The following is a 26,258-nucleotide window of genomic DNA, read 5'->3' on the forward strand; positions in this document are numbered from 1 at the left end:
TCCAAATTGTTTTACAGATGAGCTGAAAGCCTCAGAAATTCAGAATTTTCCTACACTGTTGACTGTTCAGGTCTACATTTTTGCTTTTAGAGGACTTTCCACCATTTTATTTTTCACAGAAGGAATAAACAAGGAGTTGGTTAAGGAAAGTGCTTCAGCTATAGTGAGATTAAGCACATACATGGAGCTAAGCATTTGATCAAGTGCTTTTCTGAATGCACTTTCTAGAAAATTGATGTCCCTTCTACTGCTCTTGCTAAGCTAATCGGGAGATGCTGAGGTCTGATCAGAGCCTTTTGTGCATTTTCAAGATAGTGTCTCTGGAGGATCATTACACACATCCCTCTGCAGAGACTACAAGGAGATTGTCACCAGGAAAGTGTTAGTCACTGTGTATTAACATGCAGGATTATTCTGCCTCTTTCTTCACTGTAAGCTTTTCATCTCCTTACTAAGCAGGCACAGTCATGTCTGGGCTGAAATCACAAAGGTTTCTTACAATGCTCCATTTGTGCTTCCAGTTAGAAATAAACTCCGGTGAAATGAGCTGTTAGCTGTTGTGGGGCTTTGGAAGAGAGGCAGGGAAAGGGCAGTGGCTTCAGCCACTCCTGCCACAAAGAGTCCAAAGGGAGATGAGCCAGGGCCAAGCCCCAGGAGCCCAGCCCTCCTGGAGGTGCAGTTGTGTGGAGGGGTAAATGACCTGACAGCTGAATGGAGCTGTTGATGCCTTGGCCAGTGAGCAGATGGTCAGCCAAAGAAAGGTCGAGTACAGCTTGCTCTCCTGTTCCTTCCAAAAGCATCTCCGGTGCAAAGCTGGTGGCTGAACACACACCAGTGATGTTCCTCCTCCAGCTGGACAGCTTTCCTGCCCAGAGCCATGGCCATGCCTGTGGCAACAACAAGGCAAGCCGTGTCTGTGAGTGTGCTGGAAACTCTCCAGTTGGTGGCTGAGCGTGGCAACCATTAGTCAGTAGCTGAAAAAACATTTCCCCCTCAGACATCACCACGAAGGGAGAGGAGCAAAGCCAGATCAGTGGTGCTCTGCATATTCACAGGTCCATGGGCAAACACAGCAGAGTTTTAGAACACAAAACAGACAGACATCTATCATTCACCACAGGCAAACGAAACTTTATGGGTGAAATTGTAGTGATATATATGGAAAATTAACCTAGTAATTGCCCTGCAATTATGCCTCATCAAAGCAACTGCTGTTAGATAGCCTGTCCTACTACACCACCTTCCCAGTACAAGTCATGCATCTGCACTTACAGCCTTCCATCCTTCTTGAGAACCACCAGACTCCAAATGGAGCAGAACCGTGTTTTTGTTGCAAATAGTTGGTTACTGATACAAGCCAATTACTGGAGATGTTTCTTATAGTTTGTGCGTGAGGAAATGGCTTGTTTTTGTGGTCAGCAGTTGGCATGGTATGCATTTGACTGCTTTAATAGTTTTTGCAACCCCACCCAAATAGTCGCTCTAGTACAAAAGAAATAAATTTGGAAGAGCTGCTTGGGTGTAACTGATCACATATTCACCCTATTAGCTTCAGCTGGCCTGTAGAGTTCCTGTACCCAGAACATTGAGAACACGGAGCTTTTTGAAATAAAACTAGCTGTTCCCTTTGTCAGATCAGTTCATGTCTGTACAGATGGTTTCTCAACTGGAATTGCGAGTAACATCACTGGCAAATGCTCTGAATGAAATTTTTTGTCCATTTGGGTTTGGGGGATTTTTTGTTTTGTCTCTCTGATTGTATTCATAAAGGAAAAACTGCAAAGAAAAGAGCCAAAGGAAAGTCAAGAGGCATTGTACAAGAAGGAAAAGATTATAGCAGAGAGGCATAATGTATTGGAAGTGAAAGACTGTTCCTGTCTATTGGGGATTTTCTCAAGAATGTGAATGTACATGTCTACGAGAAGAATGGGACAAGAAGGGCTGACACTTTGTGGGGTTTAGACAAAAGAATATAGATCCTTTTCCCTTCGCATCAAGTGGTCCATGGAAATTAAATTGTCCTCTCAATGCAGGGGGGAGTTCCTGTCCAGAATGAATCACAGCATGGTAGTGACTGTAAAGAGGTTTTCTCTTCTACTACCCTGCTCCACGGGGCATTTACTTGAAGAGCATAATTAGGATGTGCAACTGGAAAAACACACCGCCAGACACAGATACAGTAACACACTGGAACTCAAGTGTATTTCAGTCTGCAGCAGATGATAGGAAAACTGAGATGAGCACTGACTGAACTTACTTCCCATGAACTTTCCTTCATCATTTCTTCACATACTTTGGCTTACTCGCATACAGACCTCTCTCTGTAATGGAGAAAATTGGGTTATATAAATGCCATGAAAGAAGTTTGATTTAAGAGGAAGTTTGAAAAGAGAATGAAGGCCTGGCTGGTGAGGCCAGGAAAGCTCTTCGTGCTTTGGACAGAGGGCACAAAGAGCCTGGGTAACTCTGTTGGCCCAGGGTTTATAGTGTGGCTGTTGGTGCCACAGCTGGTTTCTCAGAGCTGGGAGGTGCTGAAGGGAGTTTGTTGTTGGCCAAGTTAGTCTTAGATTGCAGGGGGGGGTGGCGAGATGCAGGAACTGAGAGTCTTTTAGGATTTTTGGAGACAAGGATGAGAAGATTGTTTGTGAAAGCAACTGGAATGGGGCATGGAAAAATCCAGGAAGGCTGTTTTACCCACGGGTGAAACTCTCTCTTTGGTTTGGACTATAGCCAGTGGCACAGAGTAACAGAAACTTTTGAATTCATGCATCTGCTGCTTGGCCAGTCCTCGCTGGAGGCTCAAATGGAGCTGCCTGTTCTGGAACCATTTTAGCTCGAATCAGCTCCCAGAAGACGGTTGTTAATAACTCATGTCTCACCAGCGCCTCTCCTCCTTCTCTCCACTCCCTACAAACTGGGCTGAAAGGCTGTGCAGGAATCTGGGCTCTCCCAGGCAGGCCAGCAGCAAGGTGACAGGCTGAGGTCATCTGCTAAAGCCATCGCCGTCCTGCAGAGCAGCCACAATTCAGAGCTCAGCCCTGTTCAACACTGGCCTCGCTTTCTGGCCGTTTTAATGCTTTAAACAGGGCTGTGCATTCAGCAGTTATTTGTATAAGCGTTCTCCAGGCATTTGAAAAAGACTTCTGTTTTCCAGAAAAGAGGAGGAAAGGGGCCGGAAGGAACTCCATGGGGCAGAGCAGGGGTGAGCGATAGGGGAGCAGCCAAAATAGAGGGGTTTGGCTGAGCTCCTGTGGGGCTGGCTGTGGGCAGACACTGTGCTGCACGTAGGCTTGCTAAGGCTCCCCCACACCTGGTATTAAATCAGAAAAAAGCCTTCCACCTTCTGGTGCTGGGAGTTATGCTTTTTAGAGCCGAGTTCGACAGTTGTTATTGCAATTTTGTGGTGCTCTTTTGATTTACAGCTGTTTTTACGACCATTGAGGCAGCCACAAATCGAGGAAATCTCATAAAACAGAGAGTAAACGTCTCCTTCACAACCCAGGCAGAGTTTTGGCATCCGTGCTTATTCCATAGAGCAGGATGTGTAAACAATATTGTGTCCCCTGAGTGGCTGATATCAGTACAGTTAAGTGGTAACAGCTTGAAAAATGCATTTCTCGTATATTAGTGGTAAAACTCAAAATGGGCCCCCAGGCTAAAGTAAATTGGTGACATTTTGCAGCAGAAAGGGGGGGGGGGATAGGGGAGAAAAAAAAAAAGGGACAACGATTGGAAATGCAGAGCCCCAGCTTTGAAAGGAGTGGGACTGGAGCCAAAGTTGGATTTATCTGCATTATTGCAGTATGGAAATAAATGGATCCACCACACTTGTTGCGAAGCATATCTAATTGGAGAAGACAGATTATATTTTGGCTGCAAATGGGGGACTGCCCCCTTCACCACCTTCTTATACAGAAGATGAGGTCAGTTAATGCCATATTTAATCAAGGTACAACAATGAGAGCTTCTCTCTTGACTTATTGTATAGCAGAGGAGAAAAGCTTGGTGACCCTTTTCTGTAGAAAGTAGGTGAGTGCACTTCACTGCCCTTGAATGGGTGAGGGATAGGAAGGCAGATGCTTTGCAGATGTGAACCATAGTCTTCCTGCCATATTTTTTCCTCTTCAGCCTCCATTTGTAGGGAAATTTATAAGCTGTCCCTTTTTAAGGTGTCTTTAGATACTCGTGCACCCTGCAGTGTGCCTTCTGTTGTGGGTGAGGATGTCCTTCAGTGGGAAAAGAGCTGTGGGGAACAGGCAGTCCAACAGAGACTTCTTTTTCCCTAAAATGTAGAAACACAAGATCTGAAACAGAGGGAAGAGGGTTGATGGGCAGACTTGATAATGAAGTTAAAAGAGTCAATCTAATAAACACCAGAGAGACAGCTTCTAGAATTTCACCATGTTTTGGGATTACCACATTCGTATTGTTTACCTCATGAATATTTGATGTTTCCTTCGTGTATAGAGTTGCTGTTCTGTGATGGGGTGATGGGAGGTGTCATTGTCCTGCAGCTTCTCCATCTGATTACCCAGGTCTGCTGAACATAACGAGTGGGGGTCCAGTCCAGCTCAAATTAATCTGGGCTGTTGGCGGAGGAGAGCTATGAGAAGACCTTGGGCAGCTGTCTGCTTCACAGAGCCTGGCAGGGAGTTCTCAAATAAAAAAGCTGTCGTTCCTTTCCTGGACTCGTACTCAGCATCTCCTTGCCCAGTTCTAATTAACCTAATGGATAGTGTTAAAACTGGGCATCTGCAATGGTTCATAGACCAATAATCCAGGTGGTTCAGGAAATAGTTTTCTCGTTGGATCAAGAGAGGAGGAGAAGGCAGATGATCATTCATTTTTGTTTCATTTTGCTTCCCGGCGCTGTTGGAAAAGAGCTAGTCTGAAGATGTTGAGTTAGGCTGTGGCAGCCCTGTGTTTCTGCAATTTCCGTGGGCAGAATGGGAATAGCCTTTCCCCAAGATCGTGCACACACCCAGCGCTGTTGGTGGGAAAGCTGCAGTGAATGACACTTTTATCCAGAGGTTATTTGTTAAATTCTTTACTGATGTGTTAACTGAAAGCATTGGACAGGAGGTGGTTGCAGTGTTTGCTTATGAATGTCTTCATGTTGGTAACATTTTTATTAAAGTTTTACCTTCTGGAGTCATGGAAGGAGCATGGAAATCTCAGCTTACATATATATATTACACTTCAAAGGAAAAATCCAGCTGTGTTTCATGGTCTCAAGGATTAAACTTGAAAACTTAAAATTAGAAATGAATGTTGACAAACGTAGACAGATGTCCAAATTGGTTTCTTTTAAAGATGTATTAGATTTGAAATCTTTTTAGTGTGAGTTCCCTTGGTCTTTATAATTACTTTGCATTGTCCTGCCACAAGCACAAAGGTGGAGGGCTGCAGGAAGTACTAGCTCTGAAGCAGAGGAGAGCAGTGTCTGAAGCAGTCTGTTAGCAGAGGCAAATCTCCTAAATCTCTGTGCTTTTACAGCAGCTGAAGTGCTCAGAGGGGGCAGGGCCAGCGCTGCTCCAGTACAGCTCACATGACTGTAATATTCATCTTGTAATAAGAATCTCTCCCACACGTAATTCTGGTGGGATTGAAAATTTCCCAGTAAACCTCTTAGCGAGGCTGCTGAATTAAAAAGAGGAGATACTTCTTAGGTGGTGAAACCTGCCTGAATCACAGGATCTCTGCAGGAGCTGCTCCCACACCCGGGCACATCCTGATGCTGCTTGTCAGATGCTGCTGGGCCAGTGGACCTGTCCAGGAGCTCTCAGCCTCTTGGGATTTGCCTTCACATTCACTATGAGCACATCCAGCATGCTGCAGCTCTGGGGGAAGGCAGGGATGTGCTTTGTGTCTGAACCGAGTAATCTTCTGCATGAAAGGGGAGCCCACTTCAGCAGCCCCATCCTCCTGGGTTGCACAGCTGTGCAAGGAGTGGACCTGGGAAAGAACAGTGCTTTTGTGCAGCACAGTTATGTGTTTAACATAATAAATGTTTATTGTCCTCTGGAGCAAAGGAGCAATAGGCTAAATTATAGCCCGGGGAGGGAAAGCTAGAATCATGAGGTATAGGCTGTTAATTATCTTTTTTTTTTTTTTTTAGCTGTCATAATGTACTGGTGTTTGCCTGCAGCTCCCCCCTCCCACCGCTCCATTACCTCCAGCACCACTATCTCTAAAATATCTGCTTCCCCTACACTGTGCCCTCCTCCTCTCTGGCCTCCTGCTCTTTCATTTGTAAGGCATCTCTGGCCTCCTGAGAGATTTGTGACTTCTCTCCCAGCAGCCGCTTATGGTGATAAAGGCCCTCAGACTGCCTCTCTCTGATTAATCAGCCCTCGTGCAGCCTCGATAGGGTGTTAATTTGTAAACTCGGTGGACAGGCAACCGTGATAAGCCTCTGCAGCTGCTGTGTGTCTGCCGGGGGGATGGGCAGATAAGGCTTCAGCCCTGGGATGCAGCCAAGAAATATTTTGGAGCAGTGAATTAGAAACAACAACAACAAAAGAGCCTTCTGCAGAGGCACTCCTTTGAGGTTGCTGCGGGTAAGACAGCAAGTTTCAATGGCAGCAGACAAGAGTCGCCTTCCTGATAAGCTCCCTGACCCCCCAGGCCCAGGAAAGGGCACACCAGGATTGCATCCATAACCGGGAAAAATCTGTCGCAGGGATGTCTGTGTGTCACATGTCTTGCGCTGGGCTAGGAGGACGATGCAATCTTCTCTGTGTCTCATGAACTCACTGCAGTTCACTTGATGCTTTTCAGAGACTTTGATGCTGGTTTGTGAGGGCTGTCTGGCATGACATGTCACCTGAAAGAAAGGGATGGACACTAAGGGCATCCAGTACAGCATCAGTGTCAAATGATTTTTGAGCACCCTTAAATGTTTGCTCTATGATATGGTTCACATAAAATGCTATACAGGGTCTACTATGTGTCCAGCATATGGATTAAAAACAAGAATACAGCATTTTCCCTAAAGAAGCCATCCTGAGTGATCTGAGACCTCAGAGTAGTGCTCTGAGAAATAGCAAAGCTTGGGGTTAAGCTCTGGAATACTTAGGCAGATTGGAGTGGGCTGCAGTGATGACAGGCATGTATTCTGTTTGTCTGCTGAAGGTGGTTATGTTGAATGTTTCTGGTGTGCTCATGCAATTTCCCTTTTTTATTGATTTGATTACGTTTTCTTCAAAAATTGAGAGAAGGAGATATTTCACTGAATTTGTATCAGCACTTTGGCTCAACTGAATCCTAATGATCCTGCCATTGTTGGCCTCCCTAATTGTTCTAATATTATCTGACAACATGCAACAGACGATGGAAGCAGTTCCTTCCCTGTCTGCCAATGCAGGTTGTTACTCAGTTCATTTTTGAACTGCAGCAGTCCTCAGACAGACAGTGACCTTTTTATGAAATCAAATGTCTTGCAAAACCCTCTTGGTCTCTGAACTGTGATTTATAGCCATTTGCGTTGGAGAAAGCTGCAGGTGGGATTTGGGCGACACATAATTGGTTAAAAGATAAAATAAAATGAAGGTTGCCCTGCTGGTACAGTGATGGCAGGAGCTCCAGGAATGAATTGCTTGGCAGTGCAGAGCCTGGCCCTCCTCCTCCCGCCCTCCTCCATCGCTTGCCAAGTCCTGTCTGGCAGGCCATTACAATGATAAATGCAGGTAGCTGGCAAAGACCACAGCTGAGAGTTTGTTCTAGCATGCCAAGCCCTGCTTGGCATTCCCGGTTGGTGCCAGCATTTGCACTCTTACTCAGTTTGACGGAAACCAGGACATGAGGTGTGAATTTATGTCCGCATCCTTCCAGGAGAGAGTTGGGATAATGAAATGCCAAGGCAGCCCTGGGAGCAGCAGAGTAATTTGGTAGGTACCAAACAACAGTCTGCCACCTGTCATTCGCAGCACAGTCCCTGCTCTCCCCCATCACTCTTCCTACAGTGCAGCCTTTGAATTATAAGAAGTTTTAGATAGTTCTGCAAAGAGCACTTGCCATTCCCTTTGATTTAGTGCAAATAAAAAGCCATATCCCAGCCAAATAGATGGGCTGACTAGATAGGATCAAGCTGTAATGACAATAATACAAACTGCTGTAGTGGTGTGTTGCACAGCATTCCCAACCTTTCCTGCTTGTAGATAGGTTCTCCCTGACATTTGTAGCAAAAGCTAAATCAGTAATCAAATCTCTGCTTGCCTAAGTCAGTGTCTGGGCAGTGAAAAAGTTCTGAATGTGGAAGTGTAGGCTGAAAAGTCTGTTTTGGGAGGGGGTCAGCTCTCAGGCAAAGGCATGAGGGTTCCGATGTTCAGGATGTTTAAAACCAGACCACACAAAGCCCTTTTTTCAGTGTATCCTGAAGAACTGTGTTTCCCTGACTGTGGGATCAGTTCCCTTTAACATGGACACATCACTGCCTCCAGCCTACAGTGAGAGCTGCAGCCTCATCCAGTGGCTCTGGATTCCATTCACAGACCAGAATGCCCAGGAGCACATGAACATGTGGTACAGGGAAATCAGTGCTGATTAGAGTGGAAAATAGCAGGAGTGGAACATGAAGGTAGATTTGGTAGTTGTTGGGGAGCTGAGGTTTGAAGGAGGACGATACTGAGGTAAGGACCAAGTGCATCTTAATTTAAATTAGGACACACAGGCACACTAGTTAAGCAAGTATTTTGGCCAGTTTTAATGAGGGACAGCTGGAAATTTTCTTTGCTCGTTGGTGTCTCTGGGAGCAGCTGAGGAACCTTCTGCAGCTGTCTGACGAGCCTTGGTGAGGTCCAGGAACTCCCTAGCTTCCTCCCTTCTCCTCCTTCACTAAATTTTTTTTCAGTTCATGTATTTATTTATTTATTGGAGCTGAGCTGGGAAGGAGAGGGAGTTTGATCTTTTCCTTTGGGAGACAGCAACTGCTCAGAGAAAGATGAATCATAAAGCATCGCTAATGGAGGGGATGGGAAGGGGAGAACTCTGGGCTATAGCCATTCCCCAGGGGATGGGGGATGGTTTGAGGAGAGAGGGAAGACGAGTTAGCAGGCCTGTGCCCCGAGGCTCTGGTGGCAGACATGCCGTAGGTCAGATGTCCCTCTGCTGTCACCCTTTGTCATGGGAACAGGCACATCTGTGCAATAAGCAACACACCACAGCAGCGTATGTTTAAGAATTATTGTTGCTGCCTGATTTAAACTAGTTTGTTCAGTCCCACAATGGTTGTAAAATGATGAGGAACATGCTCAGGATTCAAAACTGTTAATTTAAGCTTATCACTGTCTTGCCAAAAGAAATGACCCAAACAAGATGTGGAACATGTGGAGAAGCAGTGAGCTTGGTTCCTCACTGCCCTGCATTAACTGAGTCAGACTCCAGTCCTCATCCACTTTGCCTCACACTCCATTTGCCATTGTGTAGAGTCAGCATAATTCAGTGGTGAATTAGAACCAGTGATCTCTGCTTCTAGGCTCTCTGTGGCCTAATTTAATTCTGTGTTCCCAGGCTGGTGCTAGCTTCTCATAGGGGCTGGTGCAAAAAACAGTCATGGTTATATAAACTGCTGAGAGAAATGAGCATTCTTGGAGGAAAAAGTGACAAAGAGTGAAGTGCATGGTGACAGTCCCTTCCAGGAGCAGAGCAGTGCTGAATATGTGTGTGCTAAATGAATGTGAGGTGGGAACCTAAACAAGGGTGTTGCTGAATGGAAGTACAGTCCAAGAAACATTTTGTTTCTAGTGAGCATTCTATAGAGTAAACTCATACAAGATACAGAAGACCCATCAATACCTCTTGAGATGGCCTTGAATCATAATTGAACTATCTGAAACACAATTGAAGTATCTGTGGCATTTAAGGCATTGCCTTTTCAATCAGTAGTTGCTTGTTTGGGGTGTTTGTGCTGCATGTTTCACTGTGATGTGTCATGGTGTAACTAAAGGCACAATTGAATTTTCAGGATTTTTGCTAGAAAGCTGGAGATTCATTCTTCCTTAGGGAATATTATTTACTATTAGTCCTTATTTGCACTGGAGGTCAACAGACAGAATTTAGTAAATGATCCCAACGATCATCTGTAACCAGATTTTTCAGAACAACCTGGTCACCAAGCTTCTAAATGGATTTTTGGAAATGTTCCATATCCAGTAGCTCCAGTCAGGTTGGTGCCCCAAAGGCAGCTGCTGAGTGCTGAGCCCTCTTGAAAGCCCAGTCTACAAATCCTGTGGGAAGATAATCACAGTATGGATTTGTAGAAGTCCTGTTCCCTCCTGCTTAATCCCTTACACAGCTGGGCTGTGCCGTGTACCAGAAAGCTGTATATTCCTAGAAGGTTCTCAAAAATGACTGAGTTACAGGTTTAACTTTGCTTTTGTCTCCCTGACTGAGCTGTGGTTTCCCTCCAAAAGTAATGCAGCTTTTGGAAAGACTGCAGGCTGCCTTGAAACATCCCCTCACAATGCAGGTAGTGTTACCCACGGGCTGCTTCTGTATCCTGAAATGTGTAGAACACTTTGTTGGTCTTAAGGGGGATTTTTACTTTGGGTTTTTGTGTGCATGTGTGCTATTTCTAGGTGTCTCTTGCACCTTTCCATATGTATCAATTTCCATTTCCTATAGAAGAATCACAACCCAAACAATACCTTCCTGTTTTAGTTATTGTTCTCATATTACTGGATGAAAGGTCTGGTATGAATGACTTGCAGGGTGAGCTGGAAAGCAGTAAAGCAGTACTGACGTGCTGAAATTCTCTGCTGGACAAGCAATCAAGTGGCATTGGAGTGGTTGGTAAAAGCAGGGGAGACAGATCAAAGGAAAGAATGAAAACTGATCCAGAATTTTCAGGTGGTGTCCGTGCTTTATGCTGAAAGTTTCTCTGAGTGTATCCAGCATTTCTAGTTTGGAAATCTCCCAGAGAAGGGTTTTCTTGTGAGCTTTTTAGTGCTTGCTAAGTTCAGTAATTGTGCACACAGTCTCTCTTGAGACTGCCTCTTGGCTGTCTGGTAGATAGGCAGCCATCCAGAAATAAAATTTGAACTGCATTTTACTGTCTCCTTTTTCTTCTGCCTACTGTACTGGACTTGCTTGGAGGGAATATTTGGCTTTTGCCCTGTACATGACATTCATACCAGCTCCCTAACACTACTGAGCTTCTTCCTTGTGAACCAGAGCTGCAGCCTTGTTAGCAATTTCCCAATGTCTTGCTATCAGGCTCCTGAAGTATCAGGCTTGGATCTGGCATTCGGTGCTCCAGGAGACAGCATGAAGGTCCACAGAGCCTCTGTTGTTGGTGATAAGGAGCAGTTCTATTCCCTGTTAGCCATTTATAGGCTACGGATAAAGGAGGGGAAAAAGAAGTAATTACTGTGAGGCCTGACATAGTTTATAATGCTGTCTTTGTCAGATGATGTTGTTCCGTTATATATAATCATTAAATAATTAATCTGTAAGAGCTCTTGCACCTTTCAGCTGCCTTGGGTTACTGGGAACCAGGATGGATGAGGCATGGTCTTCATTACGCCTCACTGCTCACCTTCAGAGGAGAGGGTGTGCTACATCCTTTGTGGTTACCACCTCACATTTGACGAAAAAGCTGCCTTTTTGCTGAGCTTTTAGCGCTGAAAATTGAATCAGTGTTTATATATGCTGGGTTCAAGGGGAGGAAGGGGGAGGGACTGGAGCACCACTCCTCTGCTTGCTCTCCGCAAAGCAGAAAAGGGCAGAAATGTTATTTTCCTCTGCAGTGTATTCAGCCTGGTTTCACGCTGTCACAGAACTGGGTGGAGGCATTTTCCCCTTAAGGTCTGGCATAGAAAAGAAAAATCAAAAGGTGACAAAGGATTGGTAACTTAAATGAATAAGCTGCAAAGGGGACCTGGAAGGCTTGGTGTCATCGAAAGGGTGCTGGGTCTTAAAAGTTTCAGCAGCATGAAGCTACCTCAGAAACTGCTGCTCTGGGGACAGATGTCAGATATGCTTAAAATGCCAAAGTTTTTACTGGGGACGAGGGTGGGACTGTGCAAGCAGCATTTTTGTGAGCACAAGCCTGTGGTGGGTTCTGTGGCTGTGGGCTGTGCTCCGGGGCAAGGCAGATGAGCAGCAAGTGAACAAGGAAGGGTGGAGGTGTCTTCTGTCTGGGCACTTCAGGCTGGGCAGGTCTCGCTGCCTTGTGCAGCAACAAAAAGGAATTTGAGGGGTCTGTGAGATGGTCCTTCAGATGGAGATAGGCAGGAGGCAATGAGAGGGGGAGGAAAGGAAATTTCTAGTTCCATTTTGCAGTCAAAGAATGTGTGATTTCCTGGGATGGCTTGAACTTCTGCATAAAAGACTTCAAATGCCTGGTTTTGTTCGCAAGGGAAGAATTCCACCTTTTTTTTTATTAGTATTATTTTTAAATCCCTTCTCTAAACATATGCAAATGATTTGCTTGGAACAGCGGAAAATTTGGGAGGGGACTTGGTTTAGCAGATGTGTCGGTTTGCTGGGTTTTTTCACTCATTAGTGGGCTCCCTCAGACACATAGGTTTTATTGTACGCTTTCTTTAAAGGGTGACTGATAGGGTTGAATGATGTATTCAGGCTCTTCCTCCCCCAGCTTCCCTCCTGCCTTTACAGCAGCTCGCAGAATATCCTATAGCACAGACATTCACTGTTTCAGAATGGTGCTCGTGCCAAAAACTGCTCAGATCTGGAGCTAGAAATCACCAGAAGTGAGAGCAAAAGTTACTGTAAACTCTAGGTGTGAAGGTTTGTGTCTGTGAACTGAAGCTGCGATGTTGAAAACGCTGCTCTGTAAATGTTGACTCTGATTGTGGAAGGCGGTGGCACATGCTGATAGCAGAAGACTGAGCAATAATCCGGGTGTTTTACTTTGTCTTTAAAGTGAATTTTCTGGCTTGACTTCCTCAAACATTGTTTTTATACAGTCTGGACCTGTAGCACTGAGATCTTCAGCTCATGCCTGAGCACTGCCAGCCTGTACTGAACCCTCGGTACCACAGAATGGGGCGAGCTGGTGGCTGCCATAAAGCAGTGTTGGTGAGACCAGGCTGTCCAGAGCAGGGGAAGCACAAAGCTTCCCCCAGCTGGGGTGGCTGCCAGTGCCAGAGCAGGTCCTGCAGCCGTGGTTTGCTCAGATGGCTCCCAGCAAGGGCTGTCCCTGGCAGGCTCCTCTCGAGGGTTGCATGCAGAGCCAGCACTGAGGATCGGTGGCTCAGCAGTGCCTGAGCACCGATTTACTGCTTGGCCTTTAGTGCAAGCCACGCTGAAGTTTCATTGCCTGTAAAAAGGGGGTATCTTATTTATCCATCTGCCACGTGTCCAAGTGCTTGTGGAGAGCTTTGAGAGTAGGACCTGGCTTTGTGTGAGCTCTGAGCATGGGTGAGTTCCCAGAGCCTGCAGATGTGTTCTGCGCCCGTGGTGACTTGGTGTTGATTATAAGTGAAAAATCTCCTAACAATGGGTTGTAAATTCAGAGTTGGCTGTCAAACGTTTTATGCACCACTGTTGTTGCTGCTGTGTGACGCTGTTACACTTTCTTTGCAAACCAGCCTAGGCAAAGCCTTGTTTAATCCTGGTTCTTCCTCTTTTTAATCCATGCAGTGAAGGGATCGTGCAGGTAACTGATTTTCCCTAAGATTTTAGGATCCTTTTGCTGAGCTGTGTAATGATCATACATGCCACAGCTACACGTGCAGCTTTGTTGTGGACATAATTCAGAATTTTTTTCTTATGTGTCTCAGCCTCAACCTATTTTTCATGTTGTTTTCCCTCTCTTTTTTATACATTTGCATTAAGTAAGACATTCAGTGCTTGCAGTGCCACTTTTCTTAGAAATAACATTAATAGATCACTCTTGCTTCTTACTATATCTCATGCAGAACTTCTTGCATTTTACTATTTGTTTTTTTCCTTCTGAGTATTTAAAATATATAGCAATGTAATACAATTTGTAGTGCTCTTTATCATGCAAATCTCCCAAGGCACCTTAGAATAAAATCAATAAAATCAAAAATAAAATCAACTTAGTTCAGCCATGTGTTGAATTAATTCATTGTTTTTAAAGCAGAGCCAGGGGAAAAAGGCTTTTTTCACTTTCAGTATCTTTTGCTCGTCAGCTTTGTTCTTCACCCCATTTTATTCATGCAGCAGTCAGTGCCAACACGTTGATGATACTTTCTTGTAGATGGTAGTAATGTTGATCGTGCTCCTGCTCCCAGACCAGCTTTGATTCTGGAGAGGCTGCTTGCTATTTTATCAGATAGCGAGGAGGAAAAGCGTATGCTGAAATAGGTTGACTGTTTGATATCAGTGGGGGGAGGAAAGGAAGCCATCAAATTAACTCATAAAAGCTTTATTTACGATGAATGGACTTTTTTTCCCTGTCTGTCATTATCATCTTGTCTGTAACCCAGTGACCCTGATTATCATGAAGCTGTTTACAAGGTTTAGGTTAATTGGATTTCTTTAACTATTTCCCAGAGCTGTGAGGAGCACAAATACACTGCTGTGGAGTTCAGACAGCATAGTGCAATCCAGTCTGCAAGGATACGGGCTTCTTCCAAGAGGAAGTCGTTTTATTTCATACTCAACTAAGTGCATAGCAGCATGTACCTATCATTTGGCATAATATTGAATAACACCCTCCTTCATACAGATGTGTTCAGTTGCAACTTGTGTTTCCAGTACACAAATTACATTTTGCATGTTCAGCAAGAAACAAGCTTATTTTCAGTGAGAGAGCCTTTGAAATGCGTTTTGGTTTGTTTTTCTTTTCTTCAGCTTGATAGCAGTTTCACTGGTTTTTGTTTTTATACGAGGAATCATGGATAAAATAGCTGTGCATTGCATGGCTGCCTAAATAAACGAGACAGGAGGATATAGTTGGGTGAGATCAGGACAGTCCTCTTGCTTGGCTTTCATCTCCTCAGGATGCATGCTCGTTCTTTAATGGCACAACATTGCACCCTCCAGGTGCAATGCGCAACTGCAGGTCTCCAGATAACCCACTTGTTTTATGAGCTGTGTTTTTGTGAGCAAGCCTTCCGAATTTCTCCTTCAGGATTATTCACCCTCTCTTTCTCTTCCTTTTTCAGGCTTCTGTAGGCTCTGAGAAGCTGTTCTCTCCTGCAGCAAATAAAGGTAAGTGATCTGGAGAAATGTTTTCCTTATCTTACAGCGAGAGATTGGGGTTGTGAATTGGTATCGTGCGAATAGCAGGACATCCGTTTTGCCAGAATTTGTAGCTTGGCCACACACATTGCCATAAAGATCAGCTTTACAGCCTTGTGATGTTTTAAGTTAAAATTTAGAACTGCATTGTCTTGGTGTGGGGTGGGACTTCTTCCCTTCCAGTAATATTTGTATGAAGTGTCTTGGAGAGAGGGATTACTGACAAAGGAGAAGTCAGTCCTTACTGTAGGGGATATGCTTCTCCCTCTAATACAATGAAACCCTCATTTCTTTTAAACAAATCCATATTTCGGTGCTGTCTGTGCCATCCTGACAAGGGCTTGCACATCCCTCCCCTGCCAGTGCCCACGGAGCATTTGTGCCTGCACATCTCAGTTCTCCAGGACACGCTGGAAGGTGCTGGGCACGGCACAGCTCCACTGTTGCTGTTAATGACAGCTACCTGTGATAGGCACTGGGTGTTGCTAAGAGACTGCCTCGCTTCACATCCCCTTAGGGGGCACAGCCACAGATCTCTAAATACGCCAAGCCCTCCTCTGAGGGCTCAGCACAGCCATAAAGCCAGGCTGCTGTGGTTTCATGTGTTCCCGGGGATAATCTCTCTGAGATGGGTACTGGGCAGATACACTGAAGAAACAACAGGCTTGGAGAGGGCGAGCTGTGGTGTGTGGTGGAAAGCGTTGTGCTGGGAATGCTTCCACCTTGCCATGCGAGGCGGTTTGTGTAGCTCTGAATGAGCTGCCAGGGCTTGTGGCTGTCTGCAGCATCCTCTGCACTGAGCTGCAAAATAAAATCAGTTCGCAGCTGTAATGGATGTTAGGGGCATGCAAATACCCCAAAGAGGGGAGATGAGGCCCATCAATAAGAAGTGGTGAAATAACCTTCTTGCATTATTTCAGTGGGGCCAAGAAAGGAACAATTTGCAGTTGTGTAGGAGTAGGTGCTGGACATGGAAAGCCTTTTTGTTGGTTGTGTGCTCCATCACCTGGATCCAGGCCCAGTTTTTAGCTGGGCTCTTCAGCAGCAATAACTATTAGGAATTCTCTTTCTTTCCAAGCTTTGCAGATTTTCAATGCCAAATGTGGAAACCGATGACAAGCCCATTATGTTATTACATTTGCAGATATTTTTACAAAAGTATGCAGCTTTATCTGGAGGAAAGAGGGAAATTTAAACAAATGGTGGGGAAGAACATTTCTCTTCTCTCGCTTGGCTCGCTGATAAGGCAAACCAGATTGCCCATACGGCACTGCCTCGGCAAAACAAAAATCTTGCCATCCTGCATAATGCCTGGCACAGAGATCTGCTGGAGAGGCTTATGTTGAAGCGTTAGCAGCTTTGTTGGCTCCTCCTTGTGCTGAAGCCCAAGATCCCCCACCCCTTCATATCATGGAGCAGCTCAGCAACATGAGTTTTCAAAATACCTCCCTATCAGGAAGTTAAATGTGCGAATGCCTGTGAATTTGCTGTCTTGAAGTTTGTGTTCAGTGCTGTTTATATCCCTGTAATTTCAGCCTGTTCCTGTTTGCTTTAATGTGGGTGTAGACACTGCCAGCTTTGGGTTCAGATCACGGGTTTTGTCTCAGACTTCTCTTTTACCCTGTCCCTGTACCTCACTGATAAGCATGGGCTGCCATCGTGGGCAAGCTCTCCTGGGGGCTACCTCAGCATTTGGCACTTGGCTTGAGAGGTGAGAGAGATTTGCCTGGGCAGAGATTTTGCGCAGAAACCCAAACAGTGCTAAATTTTACCCCTCGCCCTGTTATCACTCCCGCAACGCAAAGCCAGATTTGTCTCTTGCACATGCAAATGAACGCCGCTCCTACACGACCAGGCTCGGGGATGCCATATGGCCGGGAGAAAGTGACTTTCAAAGCATTGCACTTAAATTCCTTTTGTGAGATAAGAGCGTTGATTTAAGGCCGTGTTCTCCAGGGCTGGAGCCGTGGTGGCTCCGTGGGGAGGGGATTAGCTGCACACAGTTTCCTGATGGGCACACGCATGGCGCAGCACGTGCTCGTCCTCTCCCGTGGGCATTTGCACTGTGCCCTTCTTTTGTAAACACTGGCGGCCTTTTTGGGGAGATATTAGCTAGCAAATGTGCAGCGTCCATGCTGCAGCTTTTATTGAAGGTAACCAGGCTTCTAAAACACATAAAGTGCATTCATTGTCTGGTGCAACTCCCCTTGTTCCCAGTTCATTGTTCCGTGCAACTCCCTCTGTTCCCACAAACTTTCCCTGGGGATGTGTTTGGCCCTGCGTATTTGTTTTATGCCGTCCTAGTTTATCAGCAGCTTAGCAATGCAATTAAGTATTAAGATAGGCGGGTTACGCTTATTTGAGGCTGGAACAGCTGTAAAATGTAACCTTTGACCGCATTTGAGAGCTCCACAAAGGGCCAGAGGAGCAGCATCTATTGTCTGGAGCTCTCTGGGTGACATTTGCCTTTGCCCCCTCCCCGGCGGGGCCTCGGTGGTGGCCGTGCTCCTCCTCCTGACACCAGTTCATCTGCAGCAGCAGATGCACGGCGAGCATGTCCACTTCGGGGAGCAGTCACTATTATGCTGCAGAGAGAGGTGTCCTGACCCGGGGTGACCTCGCCAGTCACAGCTGTGAAATAGGCTGAATGGGGCACTTTGAGCTTCCAGCAGAAGAGGAGATTAAATCCTCTGTGTGAGGAAATAATAATTAAAAGTAAGAGCAGAGAAGCCCTGATCTGCTCTGCTGACAGTCTTTGTTTTCTGACGCAGAAAAGTGTTTGTTTGGCCAACTTGTCACTGCAGTACAGAGTTACAAGGGCATTTGCTGCCGAGGGCCGGGTGTTACATCCTCCTGGAGAATAAATCAATAAACAAATAATAAAGGTCTGTTTGCTCTCTCATGCAGCTCCTCTCTCACAGGAATCTGCCAGCCAGCCCTTCCATTTTCTGAAGGGCGAGTACAGGAAGGGCAGAGGAAGCATAGGCAAAAGCCAAATCCTTCCCTCTGTCTCCAGGTGGGAGGATGAGGCAGAGGGGTGACAGTGAGGGATAGGAAGGCAGATGTGGAGCTGACGAGGTGATAGAGACAGTCACCTCTATGTCACTGCAAGGACCTCCTCAAGCTTGCTGTGATCATATTTTGAAGTGTGTGGGGTAGGATAGTTTGTGTTTTAAGGATTTGGGTGTTGGGTCCTCACTGCTGGCTCCCTCCAGCTGTGGGCTTCCCTGGTGGGTCTGGCTGGAGGCAGTTGATCTTTTTCTCACCACTCCTTGCCCCAGATCTGCTGTATGCCAGGGAAAGTGAGAGAGGTGGTGCCTTTTGTAGAACAGTAGCCTTGCAGCTCTAGCCTAGGTGACCTGGTGAGTCCCCAGTGTTTGAACCCAAGGCAACTGGGGGAGTGAGGGTGAAATGGATGTCTTAAAGGAGCTGTTTCTCTTGCTTGGTTTGATAGGTCAAAAGCCCCGAGGAGGAAAACCTCCATCAAAAAGCAGAGCCTGGGCAGCAGCCAGGGTTTCTCCATTCATAACCCCAGGCAGTCTGTGGGTGGGGAGGTGCCTGGGAGATGAAAGAGGTGTCCAGCAGCCCCCATGGCATGAGATGCCCATGGAAGAGCCAAACCTGCACAGCCAGGTCTGCCCTGCAGCCCTGGGAGGCACTGGGCAGCAGTGGGGATAAAAGAGCTTTGAAGTTTGTTGAAGGCAGTATGTTGCTCTTATCTTTGGATCAGAATCAAGCTGGGCATGGAGGGAGCAGTGGGGTCCATCTGTCTGGTGGCACAGTGGCTGGCCAGGACCCAGCCCTGCCCTGGCTGTTGGGGGCTTGCTGAGCTCCATACCTCGATTTCCCCCTCCTGCAAAATGAAGACTAATGCTTGTCAGCCAAGTGCGCTCAGAGACTTAATTAATGAATGTTTGTCAAGCGATTTATCAAGAGATCCTTTTAATGAGAGATTCCATAAACAGCGCAAGGCTTCATTTTCATGGCAATAATAAATGACAGTGAAAGTAAGTCTTATCCTTCCCCCGCATATGCACCCCCCCAGGAAAAAAGATTGCTTACCCTCCGCTCTTACTTCTCCCTGGGTTTCCAGGCAGAGGGCTTTGAAGTGCTATCTTTCATCATGAACTGTACACATCCTCAAAGCTCTAAAGCTCACAGCCTGTGTCTTATCCCTCTGACAAGAGGGAGGCAAGCTTTCTCGGCATGCAGGTCGTAATTGTCAGCCATGGGATGTGCCGCAGCCACCCGCCCCAGCGGGCTAATGCAGCTTATGCTTCTTTGAAGTTCCCTCCCTTTATTTCCTGTCCTCTTGACCACAAAACTATGCCTTGGGCCAGCAAGAGAGATTTCTTGTTCAGAGACGACACTGAGCTCTGACAAGCACATCTGAACCAGAGAAGAACCCTTGTTCCTCTGAGATCACTGCTCCATAATGTTGTTGCCTTAAGGGGACTATCTCTCCTTTTTCTCTATGCTTCTTCTCTTCCTTTTTCTTTTTCTTTTTTTTTTTTTTAATTCAGCACTAAACTGTCACACTAAATCATTTTAAAAGCTGCAACTACAAAACCTCCAGTGTAGGACATGCTGTTAAAAACTGATGGTTATTACTGTGAGATGAGGTGAGAGGGGAAAGGAGGGGCAGGGGGGCAGGGGCAGGATGGGAGAGCAGCAAGTCAGCTCTCCGGGAGGAACCTGTGAGTGCCCGGTGAAGCAGAAAACAACCTGAATGCAGCTGAGCTCAAAATACCGTGCTTGGCACAGGTTTGCAGCAGCAGCACAGCTGAAAGGATGCTCAGCACTGACAGGGGAATCAGGAGCCCAGTGTCTCCCGGGCTTGCCACGCTGCCTTGGTCCTGTCCCCCGGGGCTCTGTCTGCAGTTGTCAGGGTCAGAGACTCCCTGTCTGGGCTGGGACTGCATCTCCTGTAATCAAGTCCACCTCTCCTTCAGGGCTTTCACTGTGCCAGGAGAGAGAGCTTTCCATCACTGGAAGGTCTGCACAGACAGAGCAAACAAGTCTCACTGCACCGGTCAGGCAATTAGCTGTGTTTTACATGAGTTTAGGTCAGGGGATATGTCATAAACTTCCCCAGTTTTCTTGTGTGGGGTCCACAGTGGGATCTGAGATGCATCCTGTCTCTTCATCTCCGTTTTATCCCCATCTCATTTTGATGAGGTCTCCATCTTGTGCTTGATTACCTGCACAGCCAGGGAACTTGAGGGGGATGATAATTTACAGCTGGATCTTTGGACAAGAGTCCGCCATGATTACAGGCATGCAAAAATTTCCACAGCAGCATCTGTAATAATAAATAAAATAAGTAGTGCATTTATTTATATAGCAACCATATTGCTATGATTTATACAGTGCTCAGGATGCTCTGCAGCTGCTCTGCTCCCCATGCTGCATCTCCTGTGATTTTATCACAAGCTTACAAGGCTCTGTGTTTTTCATGAAACCCGAGCCCTCAGAGGATTGTACCAAAATATAAGCTTTAATTTCATTATTAAGGCAAGACTTTAGTCTTCCTGACTAAAGAGAAGAGCTTGGAACTTTTGATTCTTCTGTGCTTCAAAGCCAGCAGGCAGTCATCAAGAAGCCCAAATACTTTGGTTTTAACCTTGTTTCAGAGTTTGTGATTTGTAAACACTTCTGGGGTTGGCAGTACTAGATACCCTGAGCTTAACGCTAAATCCAGGGTGTGATGCCATCCCAGCATCCTCTTTTTGAAAAATTCTATCTAATTGTGCCACTGCCAGGATGAGTGCATTAGCTTTCTTGCATATGCACATACATAATTATACAGTGGTCTGAGAAGGAGGAGGACTTTGATTTTCAAACAGGGTGGGTAACCAAGACAATCACCCAAGTCACAGCCAGTTACCCACCTTTTAAATCAAAGTCCAACACAGAAAATAGTGCAGTAAGTGCAGTTTTTTAGTCTTGTAGTTTTCTAATTTTGCAAGCTAGGCTCTGGAAAGTCCAGCCTTCTCTTTGGGAATGGGAATGCACTCCCTGTCTCCCCTGTCAGCTATTTCATATGTATTTATTAGTTCAGGCTTTAGCCATCCCTATCTGCAGCAGCTGTCTGTGAAATTATGATGGACAAGCAAGACACCGTTCACCTTAACCACACTGTCCGGTTAGTTTGGTAAAACTCAGACTGCAAAAGTGGATAATTTATTAACTTTGACACAAACTGAGTGTTGTGTGCCTCCCAAAGTGAGAGCTGCCTGGTGCAGGCCAGCAGGATTTGCTTGCACCAGTGGCTGTGTGGTTTGCACAGCCAACTCCAGGCTTCTCCCCTTCCAGTGAGCCAGCATAGAGCTTTCTTTGTAGCTTCAGGCTGCAGCCAGGAGAGTTGAAAAGTTGAATTATAAACATTTCCAGGCCTTCTGGTGGGTATCTTGTGTTTGTTTTGTTATTTTAAGGATGTGGGGTATGTTGCTGCATTCCTGTCAGTGGGATTAGAATGAATAGAAGCAATACTGTAGGAGATAAAATGTGTTTAATTATTTATTTGAGAATTACAGACTGAAATTGCTTTTTGATTTAAAGCTTCCAAGTCATGGATATGTTTTTGGAGTAGAGAGAGACTCACAGAAACATATATATGCCCAATTATCTAGGGTAATGTAAGAAGTCTCTTTGCTCAACTGCCCTTTCTCCACAGAATTTGTTCATTTCCTTAAAGATTTTAAATTTCAAATGCAGCTTTGTTAAGTATCACAGAAAGCTAACAGCATGCTGTGCCTTGCCCACCAAAACGTAAATAAAATAAATAAAGTCTTCGTTGTATAAATGTTATGAAGTGGGTGGTTTGTTTTCTTTAATTATACTTTTTATTTAAAATAAACTATAAAAGCAAAATATTATATATCCTGAATGGGCCAGCACAAACTCATATTGATTGAGTAGGCACATTCTAGCTTTTCTCAGTCCATGTAAAAGTAGATAAAAGGACCATCAAACTGTAAATCAGAAGAAAAAAACAGAAATTCCTTTCAAATGCTTGTAGTAGTTTACATTGCCTGGGCTTTTAAAGGACGTTTGAAAGATACCATCTTTTTACTCTTTGTTTATAGTTTGTTTTTCTTTTTTCTTGAGTAGCAAAAGCCAACGGGTAAAGTCTCAGTGCTGTCTCCAGCTGCTGTCCCTAGCTGCAGCTCAGCACAGAAGGATGCTGTAGGGTGGTGATGTTAAGAGCAGCAGTTGCAACCCCCACAAAACTGTTGGGTCTTCTCAATTCTGCTTTTAAAATACCTCAGAGACATGTTTTATTCATGGAAGATTTTGTAAAGCTTCAGTTTCTGAGCAAAATTAAACGCTGGGTATAAACCTGATTCCTTCTTCCTCTGGGCGAGCACTGCAGCAGGGGATGAGGGGAGGTGTCTGGGTGTCTGCTACATCCCTGGGATTTCAATCAGCCTTGCTCCTTGTGCAGGAGAGTCCCTGTTCTCTGCAGCCCCTGACCTGAGACTCTGCTCAGCCCAGGCTTGTGCTGGTTTTCTGAACTCTCCACTACCCCTTTCTGAGATTCTCTCCACCCTGAGCTCTGTGGTTCTGTGTCAGTGGGGCAGTTGTTCATGGTACCCAACGTGGGCAGCTGTGCTGTGCTCTGTAATAGCCCATTAGGGACTCCTGCAGACACAGCAACCCCTCACAGTGCAGGTCATGGGCACAAAACAGGGGCCTGGCCATCCACAAGGGATTTGACAAGGCGGTGCTGGTCAGGGGAGCTGGAGCTGACCCCGGGTCAGCTGGTGTTTCCTTCTGGGCAATCAGTGGGAGTGATCAATGAGACCAGGGCATGCTGTTTAATTGCAAATGGATCTGGCTACTCTTTTGTGTGCAATGCTGGCAAGGTCTGTAAGTCCCAGCAAGAGGCTTCAGAAAAAGAGGATGCTGTCAGCATGTCTCTCCTGCTCCTCTCACCGCCCCTCCAGAGACTGAGCCTTCCTCCCGGGACAGGTACAGTGCTGATGACAGGACCCCGCTGTCCCAATCAGTCTATAGCAGTTGATGCTGTTTCTGGTTTGGGCTTGGTGTTTCTGTATTAGCTTCATGTGAAAGCAGTGCTGTAAGTGATGGAGGGCTGTCCTGTGGGAGGGGAGGAGGGAGGCCAGGTTTGGGGCTTTCAGCCATGGGGTTCCTGCCGTTTTCTTCCTTAATAACCGTGTGAGCCGTGCACGCATGTGCTCACTGCTTCCCTCACCTCCGTGCTCCGCTGGCCATCCTTCCTGCTAACAAGGGCTGAACACATTCCCCGTGGAGCCTGTTAATGTTGCTGCCGAGCTGCCTGGGGACTCACAGCATGAGGCTTTCCTTCCATCTCTGCTGCTCCGGGCACTCGGCCCCGACTCCCGGGCTCGGTTCAGCCAGGTAAAGCCATACTGATTCCATTGACTTCCCTCTGTTTATTTGGGTTTACACACCAATGTATAAGAGCAGGACTTGGCAAAGTGTTTGTGTTTGCATGTCTGTGTTTCTGAAAAGGATACTTGTTCTAGTTTGTTGGGTTTTTTTCCCAAACAGTAAATATTTTCTTGTAAATTGCTGGGACAGAAAAGTGACTACAGTGCTTTTAGTTCATGTAGTTGTTTTAAATTGATGGCAAAGACTTGCAGGAGGTAATAGGAAATTAAAATCTTTTTATATTTTTTTAACCATCCTGCAAAATTTATTGCAGAATTATATCCCCACACTGGGATTTTGTCGGACAGTTCAAAAAGTCTGTGGAAAGGTTCTTGTTCGCCATTAAATTTTTAAAGTTACTGAAGTAATTTTATGGAACCCTATTAAGTTTCTGAAGAAACATACTGGTTTCATCACTAATAAATTCTTAAAGGCTTATCCATAAGGGAATAGTCCGAGTTCCAGATCTCTCTCCAATGAAGTGGACATTAACATTTTGCCCTGTTGGAGATACGTTCTTGAAAAACATCAGCAGGGTGAGTGGCCAAGCTGGGAGAGCCTGATTGCACCCAAGTACATCATCAAGCACTGTGTGGTGGTAGGTGCTTTACCAGTCAACTTACTGGGGTTTGGGTGGAGATTTTAGAAAAGAGTAGTTTGTTAGTATTGAAAGGTGAGGAGGAAGATTGCAATGCATCTGTACAGATAAATCGTGGTGTGGCGTTAAACTTAGACCCTGGCATCTGTTTCTGAGCACCATCATGTTCAGGAGAGGTTGCAGCCTTGGAAAAGACCCAGTGCAGCCTGGAAGTCTGTGTGTCTCAGGCACTCGTGGTGCTTTCAAAATAATGCAAGATAATGTGGTTGCTGTGCTTTTGCTGTGCATCCCGAAAAGCACACAGAAACTTCCTCCCAGGGAAGGCAGAGCATCAAGCTGGCTTTGTGCTTCACTTAGTGCTCACAGGCGCCTTCCGTGTGTGAGTGCAGAGCCACCTGATGCACAGCAAACGGGCTAGGAGGGAAATAAAATTGTGTAATTGCCAGTTTCCTTCAATTCCTCTCCCTCTCCCATTGTGCATAAAGGAGGCTATTTAAGTCTCAGCTGGAGTCAGGCTTGCTAATGAGCAGACATCTATGAACCTGCATCTGCTGCTGCTGTCTGCTAAGTTTGTTCTGTATTTCCATATTTATTGACGATCCAGTTTTGGGAGAGATCTGTCTGAACACTCTGCATCTCATGGTGTGAAACCTGTGGAAGAAGACTTTGTCCCTCCAGTCCCATGAGTCCTGCTGACATCTTGGGAAGTGCAGGACCAGGCAGCATCACCAAAGTTCACATCAGAGTTTGCAAACCCACCTCAAGCTGTGTTGACTTGTGATTGTTAAACTGCAGAAGCAAAGCCAGAGCCTGCTCCCTGGGAAGCTCTGTTCAAAGCAGGGTGGCAGAAAAGGGCCTTGTTGGATGAAGCAGCTAACATTTTAATGTTCTCAGTTTTATGTGATTTGGCTTCCAAACAGCTAAGCTGTCCCCAGCCATTTGCTTTTGTACATGGCTGGCCTTCTCTGGGCACAGGAGAGGTGCTCACAGTGCAAGCTCTGCAGAGACACCTGATTTAATCCAGGCTTAATGGCTGGAGGAAGAAATTTACAGTGTGAGCATTGAATGTTTATACAGTAATGAACATGTCATTATTTTTGTTACTGAACCAGTCTTTGAAACTGAGCTAGAAACATGCAACCAACAACAAAAATATGTTCATTACATTCTGTACTGATCAATTTAATAACCAAAGTGGAGCAGATTATTTTATGTCTTTCATTGTATCAACAAAAGTGGTTCTCTGAGCATAATGTACCTTTTGGCCTGAAATATTTTTGTGTTACAGGCCAGTCTCTGGACTCTTTTTGTCATTCTAGCAGAATGTGCTGTAAAGCTGCCTTCAGCAGACATCTGGGGACTCCCCACTGACTGGCAGCAAAGTTAGCCAAGCCTAGTCCTGAGGCCAGGGCACAAAAAAGGGCCTGACTTGGTGGTTGTGAGCAGCACAACATCCTTTTGCCAGCCCACGCAGGTGAGAGTAATGCAGAGACCTCTGGAGATAGTCCAGATGCCTCTGTGAGCTGTACCAGGAGTTCAGATGCCCCCGAGAGCCCATGTCAGTCATCTCAAGGCTGGTGCAATGGGAAATACTGCCTGGGCTACAGTGCTTGCAGTCTCTCCCAGCAATACCATTGCTTCACACTAATGAGCCAGCATGGCTACATGCAGAGCCAGAGTCTGAAAACACTGCCACAGAAGCTCTCTCCTTTTCTGCCATCACTTTTCCTCTGCTCCCAAAGATTGAAGAGGACTGGGTCTAGGTTTTTGGCTCGGACCCATGCCTGCTGCATACATTTCCTCCACCAAATGGACACAACTATAAACCTCTTTCTGCATCATTTCCTGCAGGCCTGTACTAAACATGCCACCCAGGTGTCCCCGTGTAAAGCCACTTCTTGCTGTGTCTGCTTCTGTTGCTGCTGGCAGGCTTGCCTTTGCGTGCTCACGGCGGGGCTCCCATCACAGTGTGTTAATTTTAAACAAACAAAGAGTGCGTTTTGATTTGGAAGGGACTTTCCCATCACTTTGTGTCAGAGTTTCTTTTAAAAGGAGAGGCTGGATTTTG

At 45.8% G+C, this 26,258-nt stretch overlaps 1 protein-coding gene across 24 annotated transcripts in view; it reads left to right on the top strand.

The window, feature by feature from the left end:
- Positions 1–26,258, top strand: part of FBRSL1 (fibrosin like 1) — a 503,769-nt gene that overhangs the window by 430,815 nt on the left and 46,696 nt on the right. For all 24 annotated transcript variants that reach the window (XM_085075748.1, XM_085075758.1, XM_085075756.1 and 21 more), the window contains one exon: positions 15,099–15,144. In XM_085075748.1, the coding sequence (XP_084931874.1) occupies positions 15,099–15,144 (46 nt within the window). The remainder of the gene's footprint in view (positions 1–15,098; positions 15,145–26,258) is intronic.

Source organism: Lichenostomus cassidix, chromosome 15, assembly GCF_008360975.1.
Source record: "Lichenostomus cassidix isolate B80296 chromosome 15, HeHo_3.0, whole genome shotgun sequence".
NCBI classification, from domain to species: Eukaryota; Metazoa; Chordata; class Aves; order Passeriformes; family Meliphagidae; genus Lichenostomus; species Lichenostomus cassidix.